At 36.7% G+C, this 14676-nt stretch overlaps 1 protein-coding gene across 2 annotated transcripts in view; it reads right to left on the bottom strand.

The window, feature by feature from the left end:
- Nucleotides 1–14676, bottom strand: part of Sclt1 (sodium channel and clathrin linker 1) — a 99939-nt gene that overhangs the window by 57124 nt on the left and 28139 nt on the right. For both annotated transcript variants that reach the window (XR_009056279.1, XM_057756971.1), the window contains exons 7-9: nucleotides 13209–13331; nucleotides 11251–11316; nucleotides 5928–5998 (exon numbers count right to left, since the gene is read on the bottom strand). Coding sequence is in view for 1 of the 2 variants with exons in the window: in XM_057756971.1 (XP_057612954.1) it covers nucleotides 5928–5998; nucleotides 11251–11316; nucleotides 13209–13331 (260 nt within the window). In the remaining variant the exon portion in view is untranslated. The remainder of the gene's footprint in view (nucleotides 1–5927; nucleotides 5999–11250; nucleotides 11317–13208; nucleotides 13332–14676) is intronic.

The following is a 14676-nucleotide window of genomic DNA, read 5'->3' as shown; positions in this document are numbered from 1 at the left end:
AATCAACACTGATTAGAAAATTACACATTCCTCGTGTAAAAATAATATCAATGTTTTAATGAGTGGCTAAAATTAATTAAAAATAATTATTATTTGGAGACCAGATGTAGGGCACCGAACAAGCTAGGCACATATCTTAACACCAAGTTAAATCCATAGTTAATTAAAATTATTTTAAATAAAGTTACTTAAAATTGCTTTAATTCTTATCTCCTTTTGTTTTGTTGTGCTTTCCTTAAAATATTCCTTCAAAGACACCCATAGGCCAGCCTGGGTCCGTAAAGTCCAGTCTGGTGCCACTTAGTCCAGGTGGGTGAAAGACCCATGGGCCCCAGGCTGCTGCCAAAGGTCTGAGCTAATGTCTGTAGCTCCTGTTACCAATAAGGGCTGTGTAGATGTCTGGAGTCTGGTCAGCCATCTGAGACCACGTTAGAGTCTCAGGGCCATGCGGCCACCAGGGCCATACTGATCTGGGTGGCCTGTGCCGCCAATGGGGCCATGGAGACATCTGGGCCCAAGCTGCTGCCAAGGGCCATTTCTGGGTCTGTGGTACTGCTGCAACTGGGGTCTGTGTTGATGTTCACAGCCTATGTTACCACAGGATGACATAGGAATTATGCATGTTGAAATCTGTTTGCCAAGCTGAGCTCTGGCCTGGGCCTGTCACTGGGCCTGCTCCTCTTTGGAGCTGCAGCAGGAGAGCTGGCCCTCCCCACCATGGAGAGATGGATGCACCCCTCGCCAGGGCACAGGAAAGCTGGCTCCACCTCTTGCCTGAGGGGAGGCAGTCCCTGTGGCCAGGACTGACCAGCTTCTCTACCACCAGACCCACTTCCTGGGCTGTGGGTTGGTCCACTCTAACATCTAGCCCATCTATACATGAAGGGATTGACTGTGCAGAATGACAGCTGCAGGATCCCCATGACTCAGGGCAATAGCAGAGTATCTGAGAAGGGTTTTGGTGAGGTTCCATTGATGATGGTGTGCCAGAGCCAGAGGTCTTGAACCAGTTCAATGACTCACTGCAAGGAATGTCTGTGGATGGATATACTGCGGTAACACACCACAGCTGCCAAGGTCACTAGGATGAATGAATAAGTGCTGGAGAGGTGGGAAAAATGGAGGAGCGAGGGAGATTTTTTGTTTTGAATTAATTTTGGGGGGGTTTCATTTGGGGAGAGATGCTGCAGGAGTGAAGGGAAGATATAGCGGGACTTGAAGGTGAGCAGGATTGGAGTGAATGATGTGAAATTTCCCAAAGAATCAATAAAGAATTATATTACAAAAATATTCTTTCAAAAATAAAATTTGGTCATATCATTTCATGTCAGTGTCTGACATATGCTAGACTCAGGCCATCTTTTGAGCAAATTCTTTTACACCGATAAAATCCATCATTCCTAAAAGACACACTCAAATGACAATATATACATTTTAAGATAAGATCTCACTATTAGAACTTAATATGTAGTCCAGGCTGGTCTCAGACTCAGAGATCTGTTTGTCTGCCTCCCCAGTGCTGCAATTAAAGGTGTGTGCCACCATGTTTGGCTCCCTTTCTTTCAAAGACATATCCAACCTGCAGAATTTGAGCTTACTATGCTCAGTATATTTGCTACTAAGCAAATATAATGAAATAAAAAAGCACCTACAGAAAAATAACATAAAATTTCAATTAAATGAAATTGCAAGAAAAAAGGTAAAATTCTGGTGTAATGAAGAACACCTTCCTGCAGAAAGCAAGTGTAGCCAGAGAGAGTACACATGTTTCCGAGAAAGAATAATAATCAAAAGGCAAAGAGAAGGAAGCAAGAGGTTTTTGAGAAACAGCAAAGTGACCTTGAGCACTTTACACTGGAGGGCTAAGGACGGCCAGTGAATGAAGGCTGTGAGAAAACACCCTGAATCGTTTCATTTGCTATGGCAGAGTATCACCAAAACTCTCAAAAAGGAAAACAAAAGAAGCTTTAATTATATATTCACATGATTTTAGTTTTTGGAATCATACTATCAGACAACAAATGAAACTATGTTTCAGTGTAAGTACAAATGTGTTTAAAGAATTTCTAATTTACTTTTTCTTGGCATGGCATTATAGAGCATTTCAAAACTGAATTTTGGTAATGTCAATATGCCCATCATTCAGAATCTGTCAAACTTGAAAGCAACATCCTTTCCCTCAAAGAAGCATCTGCTTATCCTTCTGTTCCTTCAAATCTGTGGCAGCAAAAGCAGGAATAGCGTTATGTATACAGCTCTGAACTGCTTAATGTTGAGCTATAGAATACCATTGGTAAATATTATGGCAAAATTGCTTACGGACAGTGCAACATTCAAGACCTTTTAGGCTTCAGATAACCACAACTAGCATTATCATTCTCAACTCACTTAATCTTATAGTCTTTACACCAAATGTCCAAAACCCAAATGAATCTTCCACACAGATGTCAAAAATCAACAAACCCACTCATCATCCTTTCTTTTCCAATCAACTCTCATTCTGGATTCTTTATGGCTGTGAATACTGTCAGAAAGCCAGGGTTAGCAGCTCACTAAGATTAGCAATGAAAAGATATGAGTTCCAACTTGGCTCTTCCTTGAATCTGTTGGGAAACCCTGGGTGAGACAGTTCAAGCCTTTGGTTGGTTTTTTTTTTTTTTAAATAACATTAAGAAGTTAGGAGAAAAGGCCATTAAGACGATGTCTGCCACTTCAACTACTAATAGTTTACCTTGACCTCTGGTCCCCACTTCTCCCATTTTCCCTTTCAACAAGGGATCTTCCAGATCCACTTTATTTCTCAGTACATGACTGCAGGTCATCATCAATCAGTTTCCTGACTCATCTTTCATCCAGGATCTATCTCTACACTCTCAGTCATCCTCTATATGCTACAGATAATCTTTTCCTTGCAATCTTTTCTGGGCCTTGAATTCAGAGTTAAGCACACTGTTAGATGACTCATTGTTTTCAACTGTCATGACAAAGCTTTCAGTTGTGTTTGGTGGACCCTCTTGTTTTGGAAGTTCATGCCATAGATGCTATTAGTGCATGTTTTTATACTAAAGATCCCTACCTGTGTAATGTCAACATTATTTTCTAGATCTATGTTTTGGATTTTATTAACTATTTATATGAAATACACCAATGCTTGCTGTTGATGCCTAGTTTTCCATACACCTAATTATTATATTTTACCTACAGTTCCCTTGGTGATGAACAAGTTAGGCTGCCTGCTGTTTGGGGATATTCAATCATACCGTGAAGCCCGAGTTTGTATTTGTATTAATTAAATAAAATTAACCTTGGATCAGGAGGCTGAGTTAGCAACTAGTTGACAGAAATTAATCATAAGGAATAAGAGGGCATCTGGAAGAGTTAGAAAGACACACAGGTACTTGTTGGAAGGGATTTGGAGTGGTGCTCTCTTTGGGAGACACCAGCGAGGAGAGATTAGCTTGTTGCTAGTTCACCTCTCCGAGTTTGCTGGTTTTCGCCCTAGCCTTTGAATCTCCAGTTGTCTTTATAACGAGAGCAACAGAGATTTAGTTAAAGCTACCTTTAGCGGCAGCGACAGGGCCTGTGACTGCAGGAACACAATTCCCACCGAGCTGCAGCCTTCATGGCCAGGCCACAACCAGAGGAATAGGCCAGTAAATGTAGAGACACAATGGCTGAAATAACAGTAGAAATATTTAGATTATCTTATTTAAAAAAAAACTCTGGAGTCTTGTTTCTCAATTTAGATATTAAACCCATAAACCTATATAAAAATAAATGAGGAAGGAAAAACTCTCATAAAACTTTCTTATATATAGGAACTATTCCCAACATGATAGTTCCCTATTGACTGACTTATAATGTTAATGCTGATATAGTACACTTCCATGAATATATTCCACTTTGTTTTATTTGATCAATCTCACCCTTAAAAATAACAATAAGATTTTTCCCATGGTAATTGACATTTTACTATTTATCAAGGACACTTTACTATGCCTCTTTCAATCTCTGTCTCATAACAACACACTCTTTTAGACAAATTATTCTAACTTACATTACTTTGAAATATAAAGATATGGGGAAAATGTTCTTATGAAAGAATTGAAGTTTCTAATTGTGGTGTAGTAGTTCTCAATTTTGTTTTGTTTTTAGATTTTCTGTTTCTTTGCTGAGATTTCTTAATCCATCATTGCAAGAAATTTCTATTTCTTCAATTTTACTTATCTACGTAAGATGCCATGTGTTTGCTTATGTGTGTACATAGATATATTTGCCCCATGCACATGCACGTGTAGAGGCCAGAGGAGACCATCAAGTCTTTTCCTTTATTGCTCCCTGCTTTATTCTTGGTTTCTCACAGAAAGCAAGGTCCCCATTTTCTCAGCTAGGGTAAAGGCCTCAAAGTGTATCAATTTTCCTCTTTTTCCACTCCAGTGCTGACGTTGTAGTCATGCACAGCTATGCTTAGCTTTTTATATCTCTGCTAGGATCTGAATTTACGCTCACATGCGTCCAAATCTTAGCCACTGAATCACCTCCCTAGTCACTATCATTTAAGCTTTTTGAAGGGGTTCCTAATTTCTTACCTATTTATTTTGTTGTACTTGTTTAAATATCTTTGTCAAAAAGAAGGCAAAACAAACCAAATCTGCACAAGGAAACAAATGATAAAGACCAGAGTTTAAATTCATGAAATGAAAAACTAAGAAAACAACACAAAGATTATGAAACAGAGTGGGTTCTTTGAAAAGGACAAGTGAACTGACAAACGGCAGTCCTTAGCCAAACTAGTCAAAGGCTTGTCAAAACCAGAGATGGAAGGGGGACATTACATTACAGCAGTTTTCAATAAGTTCCAGATAATTACCAGTGAATATTCTGAGTTTATATTACAATAAATTAGAAAAATCTAGATGATATAAAAAACTCATCTTGAAATCTGTTTTCTTTTTTTTTTAATTTTACATATTGTTTGGGCTGAGTGTGTAGCTCAGTGAGAGGATCTGCCTAGCATCTGCAATGCTCTGGGTCTGATCCACAGCAATGTCACTCCTCCATGCCCAAACCCACCTCAAACCCTTTATTCCTCCTCGTAAGTGCAGTGTTCCATGGATGACAAATGTGCTCACTGCTTTTACGTTGTCTGTTTTTCAGTTAACTGTGATATAATTTAAGAGTCATTTGAGAAGAGGGAAAACAAAGGAATTGCCTCCACCAGACTGGCCTTACACAAATCTGGGGGTGGGGAGTTTCTCTTTTTTAATACTGATGTGGGAGGACCCAGTCCACCATGGGCAGTGCCATTTCTGGGCAGTTGGCCCTGGCTATGTAAGAAAGGTAGTTGAGCAAGCCAGAGACAGAGTCAGTAAGCACCATTCCTCCATGGTCTCTGCAATACTTCCTGCCCTGTCTTCCCAGTGATGGGCAGTGCAACGGAAGGGTAAGCATATAAAAGAAAGCCCTTCTTTCGGAAACTGCTTTTAGTTTGAAGTTCTATCATAAAAACAGAAAGAAAAGAAGGACAGGAAGTCGATGGCTTATCTTCTCTTCCCAATCTCTGTTCCCCATTCCCTACTGGTACTTCCTGTGACTATCTGCTAAGAAACAACAGGTTTTGAGCTCCTGCTCCTCAGGCAGAGTCCAATGAAAGATAAAGACAGGCAGAACACTTTTCTAGGAGTTAGTTTTCTATTGTAGCACTGGCTTACGATCCCTTCACATACATGGTAGAGTCACCACTGGACTGACTGCTTTCAGTCTCTTCCCATGGCTGATGCTCATATACACAGAATGTTTCTGGTAAAGGTTTAATAAAAGGGAGGGAGAAAAAAGATAGGAAAATCTATGGAAATATAAGGAAGTTTCCCTGAATGAATATCATTAATAATAAAAACATTAATAATAAATATCATGCCTGAAAATACCTAAGATGTTTTCGAAGTTTCTCGATCTCCATGTTTTGTTCAGTTACCGTTTTCAGGAAGTGTTGGTTAGTCTGCCGTAAGAACAAATCAGAAACATTCAGTATTAGTGCAGTATTTAGAACTGTATTTTCAAAGGCGACATAAAGCATCTAAGTAAAAAAAAAGATCCATAATTACTATGTTTTTTTTGAGGTTAAAATGTAACCTTGGTTCTTCCTTTCTTACCTTTACTTCCATGGATCCTTCTAAACTACCTGGCCCTGAATTCCTGTCTGAGGGCTTTCTCTGGCTGATCTTTTATTCATCTTCAGGTGCAGGAAACTGAAAATGCTATAGGTTATGGGACGAATGTTGACTCTTGTAGAACAGTCTATCAATATTGATGGTACTGAGGTATAAATAATGCAAAACCTTGTGTTCACAGGTGGGACAAAAACCTATCTCTATCACTGGAATTATATTCCAGAAACACGGCTAATTTATCTGATTTATTCTTAAAAAACTGAAAACTGAAAATTACATATAGTTATTGAAGGAAGGCACATGTCACAGCACTTGGAGGTCAAAAGCCAACTTGTGAGAATCAGCTCTCTCTTTCTACCACGTGGGTCTCAGGAATTAGATTCAAGTCTTTAGTTTTGGCAGCACTACTTTTTTCTGCTGACTTATGTTTCTGGCCCAATTTATTTTATTTTAAAGTCAATTTAAAAAGCTTGATAGAGTCTTGTCATATAGCTCAGACTGATCTCAAACTTTCCATCCTTTTGACTGCTTTCAGAGTTAGGATTATAAGAATATTCATCTGTATAAAATAATGGGTTTCACTATGACATCTGCATGTATAAAAAGTGCTTCAATCAGATTTACACCTTTTGTTATAATTTGTCTGTTCTCCCCTTTACTCTTCTACATCTCTATAATCCCTTTCAAAATTAAAACACAACAATATTTTCTCCCTCTCTCTACCCCTTCCATATTCTGTCCTGTATTATCTCTTAAAAAATTAATGGTCTCAAATGTGAGCCAATCAGGAGTTTTTATTTACTGTTGCTTATATGTACAGTCTCTTCTTTTTTTTTTTTTGGTTTTTCGAGACAGGGTTTCTCTGTGGCTTTGGAGCCTGTCCTGGAACTAGCTCTGTAGACCAGGCTGGTCTCGAACTCACAGAGATCCGCCTGCCTCTGCCTCCCGAGTGCTGGGATTAAAGGCGTGCGCCACCACCGCCCGGCTTATGTACAGTCTCTTTAAGGATGGGCACTTGTGATTGGATAACCATTTAGGGTGCTCATTTCTGGGCAAGACAAATCCTTCTCTAAGTTGCTTCCAATCACCTGTAGCTATTCGTCTAAAGGATACCTGTTAAGTGTATAATTTCACTCTGAAGTTTGTGTTAACTTTTCCACCTGGATGATCTATCTACTGATATTGAGTGGGGTACTGACATTTTCCACTATTATTATATCCTTTTATATCTACTGATAATATTTAGGAAAGTGGGCACACCGATATTTGTTGCACACATATAAATGGCAGTTACATTTTCTGTATGGACTGTTCCCTTTGTCAGTATATAGAAACATTTACAAGCTGTTTAATAAGTTTTGAATTGAGTCTGCACTGCACATATGAGTTTTTGCTGTTGTTAATTCTAGAGGATGTGGTTTTTTTTTTTTTTTTTTTTTTTTTTCCTGAGTGGAACATGCAGGATTCATTCCTAATTCTTATTTGTTCATCTTTCCTCATGAAAATTATTCTTAGGTTTCATGATTCTCTTTTCCTCATTTCTACTTTGGAATCTTTTAAATATAATCCTTAGTGCTAGCTTAGTTGGCATGTGTTGCTTTCAATTGTGTTCATCTTGGAAGGTCTTTATTTCTCCATTGATTTTAAATAACGTGGTTGGAGCTGATAACCTTAGTTGGTAGTTACTTACCCGTGTTTTCTTGGCTTAGAGCTTCTCCTGAAAGGAGAGGTCTGATGTAATGCTAATGAGTTTGTCTTTAGGAGCAACTTGGGATTATGCTCTTAGAGCTTTCAGTATTTTCTTTTTCTTCTGTACTCTTGGCATTTAACTACAATGTGACATGGAGACATTATTTGTGGTCCTATTTGGAGCTCTTAATGGTTCCTATTCTTGGATTGCCATATCTTTTTGTAGATTTTCTTCTATAATGAGCATGTTTTATACATCTCTATTTGCTTTTTTAATCCTAGCTCTTTCTTTTGCCCTTAAAATTATTCAGTTTTGCAGCTATTGAAACTGTGGTAAACATTTTTTAAAGATTATCTCTAACTGCTACCAGGAGTTAGCTCTGTAACTTATCTTCAATTCCTGATTCTCTATTTTTTATTAGATTTACTAAGATTTTAATTCCTCTCTTTAAATTATCTTATTTTTTCACTTGATCTAAACTCCTAAAGTGAATGTCAGGCTGGTATACAGTCTTTGGAATTAAAAAATACATTCTCTTCGTCCAAAGTTCATATTTCATGAATTTTTTCATTGACCTCACTGATCTTAATAAGTTACTTTTATATTCTCTAACTAATCTCTCTCTATACATATACATATATATGTATGTATGTATATGTATATACACACGTATATATATATATGTACATGTATATACATACATACATATATACATACATACACACACACACACATGTCCTTTATTTAGGGTTGATCTCTGAAGATTTATGTGGTTCCTTTGAAACATCTTTGTTTTTTCATGTTTTTGGGCAACTGTTTTGGTTTTCAGAGATGAAAGAAAAGTGGAATCCTACTGAACTTCAAAGACTGATGCCTTAGAAGAGAGGACTCCACCACTTAGCTAGTCACAGGTTTAGGAGGTGCCATGGATTATTTCCCACCCCTAGAGAGAGTGGCAGCAATAGCTTTTGTGTACTTGCTCTATGACAAGGCACTATGGCATGCATCAGTCTATGTCATAACCCCTATGGCATTTCCTTAGGCAGCCACACTGTGCTGGACAGAGCACCAAGGCTAGTAAGACTGACATATTTCTGGAAAGCCCTAAGAAGATAGGGTACTGGATGCAAAGATCTATTCTTTCATGCAGGAGGAAGTCAGAGCTGAGCTGTCATTCATGAGATGGTAACAGCGGCCAACGACATGTACTAGTCCCAGCAGCACACCATCATTCTCTGCACAGTGGCCAAACTGTCCGGGAATTGTAACAACTCCAGGACAAACAAGATGGAAGTCAATCTCTTGAGACTGAGACAATCTCCTATTTCCTTTGGAGGAGGCTGGGAGCTACAGAGTCTTATTTTTGATTATATCATACTATGGTGCTATACAGGGAACCATGCCTGTAATAAAAACCAAAACCAACTCACTAGTTTTACTGGGTCTGGTTTCATCTTCTCCTGGGAGACAGGAACTTTTCAATGGGTTCTGGGTTGCTAAATCAATGTGTTTGTGGGAAAAGGAGACAGGTTTTTCTGCTCTTGACATCTTCCTCAAGTTTCACTACAACAAACTTTACCATACTCATTATTTCACTGTGCATCTGCAGGAGCCTAGTGAGCAACCTTTTTTTTTTTAAACTTTTTTTTATAAATATTTGTTTATTTAATTTATGTGCATTGGTGATTTGCCATGGGTGTCGGGTCCCCTGGAACTGGAATTACAGACAGTTGTGAGCTGCCATGTGGGTACTGGGAATTGAACTTGGGACCTCTGGAAGAGCAGTCAGTGCTCTTAACCACTGAGCCATCTCTCCAGCCCCTTTTAAAATGAGAACTGCTTGACTTCTGCTGGGCATGCTCCTTTTTGTTTTGATCTTGATTCAGATTTGCTCTTGCAACTAAGCTCTGAATGCTCTTTGATTTGTACACAGTTGTTTCATGCCAGTCTTACTGCTTGGTAGTTAACTGATATCCACTATATACATTATATAGTGTTCTGGTCTGACACTACAAATTTTTCCTTTTTATAAAGACAGGGTCTCATCTCATTATGTAGACAATCATGGTCCTAAACTGAAAAGAGAGCTGCTTGCCTTTGTCTCTGTCTCATAAATGCTGGAATTAAAGGTACGACTTTTACTTTAATGGTTTATTTAATATATCCTATAAATACCAAAACATCCTTTTTCTATGACTTTCCTTAAAAATATTTATGAGTTATTAAAACAGTAATGTATCTTCAGTAGGAATATCAAAGGCTTATATAATTCCCAGAGTTATGGAAGATACACTGGGAGAAATGATAAATAATTGTTATATTAGGTTAAAGTACTAGTTTCCATGTAGAAATATATTATTAAAAGCATCTCTTAGTTACAGAACTCAGCAATCCTTTTGTCTTGGAGCATTTAACTTGAATTTTAAGACTTTTCAGAAATATATTGTAAAAGAAGCAAAAAAACAAAAACCACATAAACAACCTACGATTAGAAAGCACAGGTGTGATGGCTCATGTCTGCAATCAAAGTGAGGCAAGAGGACTGTCAGGAGATTGAAGCTAGCCTTGGTAAATGCACGCCAGCCTAGGCTACAGTATAAGTCTATGTCTCAAAAACAATACAAACAAACAAGTTCCTAAATGTTAGCATAAGCAGGAGAAATTGGATTAAAGGATAATAAAACAGTGAAATAAAATGGGATGACTTACTTTTGATGACATAATTACTCTTAAGCATAGCTATTGTTTAGGTATTCACAAGAATTAGCAGAGTAACTAGGGAAGAATGAAAAGCAAAGGGAGGGATCACCCAGAGTGCTATAATTCTATTACTCAACAATGAGTAAAAAATAAAATTCCAAGGAGGTAAAGAAAGTAAAATGAAAATAAGAGAATTAATAGAGACTAAGTGGAACTGAGAGCCCGAATTATATTTGTTTTAGAAAATGTAAGGGAATTTATATATGTTAAGGTTAATATTGACAGTTAATTTACAGATCATTCTTAGTTTAATTTCTTTTAAAGAAGCAAATCATTCCTTCAGCAAAGGTTTATGCTATTCTTGTAATATTTCTGGCTGTGTATAGTAAGAAACACTAAAGATTAGATGTGTGCATTACTTTTGAGGATTTGACAGTCTAGACAACTCTATTCTTAAGAGACCTTGCCAATAATAATCTAAGATAGTTTTTAGATTAGAATGTAATTCAAATACTTGTTGGTTATATCTTGAAAGGGTACTGAATATGTAAGAAAATCAAAAAAGATACTGTCTAGATGTTTTAATAAATATAACATGATTTTTGCTTTGCTGCGAATAAGTATAAATAAATATAGTTACAGTCTCTAATTTGTAAAAATCAGGGACAGGAAATGGTTATTTCCACTTACCATTTCTATGTTCTCATTAGCAACATGAAGTTTCTTGGTTAGTTGTTGAAAATTATTCAGCTGATCCTAATAGGAAAGTAAGGTAAGTTCATCGTGTTTTGTTTAAATAAAACTACTACTTTAAATAAAACTAAAATCAGATCCAAAACCATATATTTAAATTTATGTGACATCAGCATTATATCTTCTATTATGTGAATTCAGTAGTCAAATAAATAAGAAAAAAACCTTCAATGATTTGAAGAATTTAAAAAAGTAGGCAATGGTATCTTATGGTCCTTTTAAACATTACAAATAACATAAATTTGGAACAGGTTGTTAACATGTTAGATAACAAAGTAATAATTAAAAGGCAACTAGTAACAAAATAATAATTAAAAGGTAACTAGGAAAAGAGAGACGAAGTATTATTTGCAAAGTTATTTACAAAAAAAATTAAATGACATAACTTCAGTACAAGAATGATCTTATGTGCAAACAATATAATAATTAAAGGGCTTAGCTGTTGCTTTGAAGAATTTACTGAACTCAAGAACAATGGCAATGGGTTTTTGATCCTACTGCACATACTGGCTTTGTGGGAGCCTAGGCAGTTTGGATGCTCACCTTACTAGACCTGGATGGAGGTGGGTGGTCCTTGGACTTCCCACAGGGCAGGAAACCCTGATTGCTCTTAGGGCTGATGAGGGAGGGGAACTTGATTGGGGGAGGGGGAGGGAAATGAGAGGTGGTGGTGGGTAGGAGGCAGAAATCTTTAATAAATAAATTAAAAAAAGAATAATCTCTAAAATATTAAAAAAATGGTTTATATTAGACCTCAGAAGTACAAGTTCTATAGTCAGATTATATGTGTTATTTCAAACCATAGCATGGATAAAAATTAAAAAGATATCTTGTAAACTAGAATATCATATAAGTATCATTGTGATTATACAAGCAGAAATTCACTATAATGATAAGAATATTCACAAACTTTAACTTGAAGAATTAACAAATCAGAGTTAAGATAACCCACTTATTTAAACAGATACTCCTTAAGAATGGCAGAAAATGCTCAGAAGTATAAGCTGGCCATTGTACTCAAGTGTACGTAGCAGTAAAAGAATCAATAGAAAAACAATGAAGGCATAGTGTGGGAGAATGGTCTGTATTCTGTCAATTATATTTTAAATAAATGCTGATTGGCCAGTAGCCAGGCAGGAAGTATAGGGAGGACAACCAGACAGGAAGTAGGGCGGGTCAAGGAGAACAGGAGCATTCTGGGAAGAGGAAAGCTTGCTGTCAGTCCTGACACCTACACAGAAAAAGCAAGACATGACTGCCTTGCTGAAAAAGGTACCGAGCCATGTGGCTAACATAAACTAGAATAATAGGCTAAAATAAGTTATAAGAGTTAATAAGAAGCCTGAGCTAATGGGCCAGTCAGTTTATAGTTAATGTAGACCTCTGTGTGACTTCTTTGGGACTTAAATTGCGGGAACCGGGCAGGACAGAAACCCTACAAACAAAGGCAGCTTTCCCAATGGGACAGGTGGTCTTTATGAAACAGTTTTGTTTCTAAAGGTATATATCAAAAGCTAGATGGCCAACGTAAAAGCACTCTTGTTTTAGACAGAAGATATCAAATAACTAAGCCTTCTTCCTAGGATAAAACTGTAACTCAATGACCAATTTTTGTTTAGTTTCAAAAAAGGTAGGAAATTAATCAATTAAAACTTCAGAGGTCATTTTATAAAAAAACAATCTTATACTTCTTCCCAAAACTAATACACCTTTTATTTCTAATCACATTAAAAATACAACAGCACTGTGACACTTTGATTACTCACCTGAGATACATTCATTGTTAATTAATTAAAAAACACGAGACTTGGGAATTTCTTCCCCAAACAGTTTTCTTTTCATGATTTTTATGATTTCTGACCAATATTTAAGAAAATCATGAAACCTGAGTTTACCTTTTGTTTTTGATTTTCAAAGACATGGATCTGGGCTTCAGTCATATGCTCCTGGTAAAGTTTCCGTACACTCTCCAGCTCCTGAGAAGCAGTCTGCCAGAGTTCCAGAGCCCACGTTTTCTCCTATAGAACAACAAAAATTGGTAGTTTTTTACAGTATCAGCAGGCTATTAAATGATAGTATAAATGTATCACATTCTTTTACTATTAGGTTCTTACAAAGTTACAAAGTAAAACTAGAATATATATATGAAGACAGTAGTCAAGCACTGTTTAAAGGTGGGGACACTTTCAGAGAAATGTACTCTTAGGGAGTCTAACCATTATGTGACCATTGCAGATATACGCAACACAAACTACAATGACTACAATCAGGTGATGTACTCATAGGGAGTATGTACTCATAGGGAGTATGTAGTCCATCACTGACAGAAAGGTTGTTATGTGGCATGTGACTGGTCTATAATAATATTTGTGATTTAAACATCTTAATAGTAATTTAGAGAACAAATTTAAAAACTAAAATTTTATTTAGAAATTTTACTTAGATTTAATAGCTAAAATTAATGTTATCAGCAATACATATAAAAACTATTCTACTTGTTCTACAAAAAAGTACAAATTAAGCCTTGGTATTACTAAAGGAGAAAAGTCCTTCTGAGAAAGTACAATATGACTTTCTGACTGTAAAGAGTTAAGTGCTTATTTCAGAAAACTAAGAAAATATGGAAAACAGAAACAATAAAAAACTACTTAGAACTATAGGTATTAGCCCTGCTAATTAATTAACACTACTATTTGGATATAATCATCTTTATAAAGGTCGACTCTCTTCATGCATATACAATTTTTATAAGTGTGCTTCTGGGATACAATTTTTTAAGTTTTTCTTTTAGCAAAATTATAATCACAAAATGTATGTTACATATAATGTAACACTATTACACTTGGCATTTTATACTGAGATTATTTTTAATTCATCAATTAACTGTTTTTTTTTTTTTGGTTTTTCGAGACAGGGTTTCTCTGTGGTTTTGGAGCCTGTCCTGGAACTAGCTCTTGTAGACCAGGCTGGTCTCGAACTCCCAGAGATCCGCCTGCCTCTGCCTCCCGAGTGCTGGGATTAAAGGCGTGCGCCACCACCGCCCGGCTATCAATTAACTTTTTAATACAGTCTTACCAAGGCATGGTAAGGGAGCTCAGGGTTTAAGACTTTGAGACGATGTTGAGGTCAAAATTATGTTCATAACAATAGGAAGACATTTGCCATCACAGTGGAATTTTCTAAAGTATATGACATGTCATTTTTGTGCTGAGGGCTGCTACAAAGTATGCTTATATCATTATTCAAAAAATAAAACCTGTTAATTTACAGTAGACTAAATACTGACAGATACATCTCACAAAAAAGTACTGTAGGATACTAAAGTAAGGGGACCAGGTATTGTTTTAAAACCAAAAGGCTAAG

Source organism: Chionomys nivalis, chromosome 24 (genome assembly GCF_950005125.1).
Source record: "Chionomys nivalis chromosome 24, mChiNiv1.1, whole genome shotgun sequence".
Lineage (NCBI taxonomy): Eukaryota > Metazoa > Chordata > Mammalia > Rodentia > Cricetidae > Chionomys > Chionomys nivalis.
Note: the sequence above shows the minus strand (reverse complement) of the source record. Positions and strands in the feature narration are given on the sequence as shown.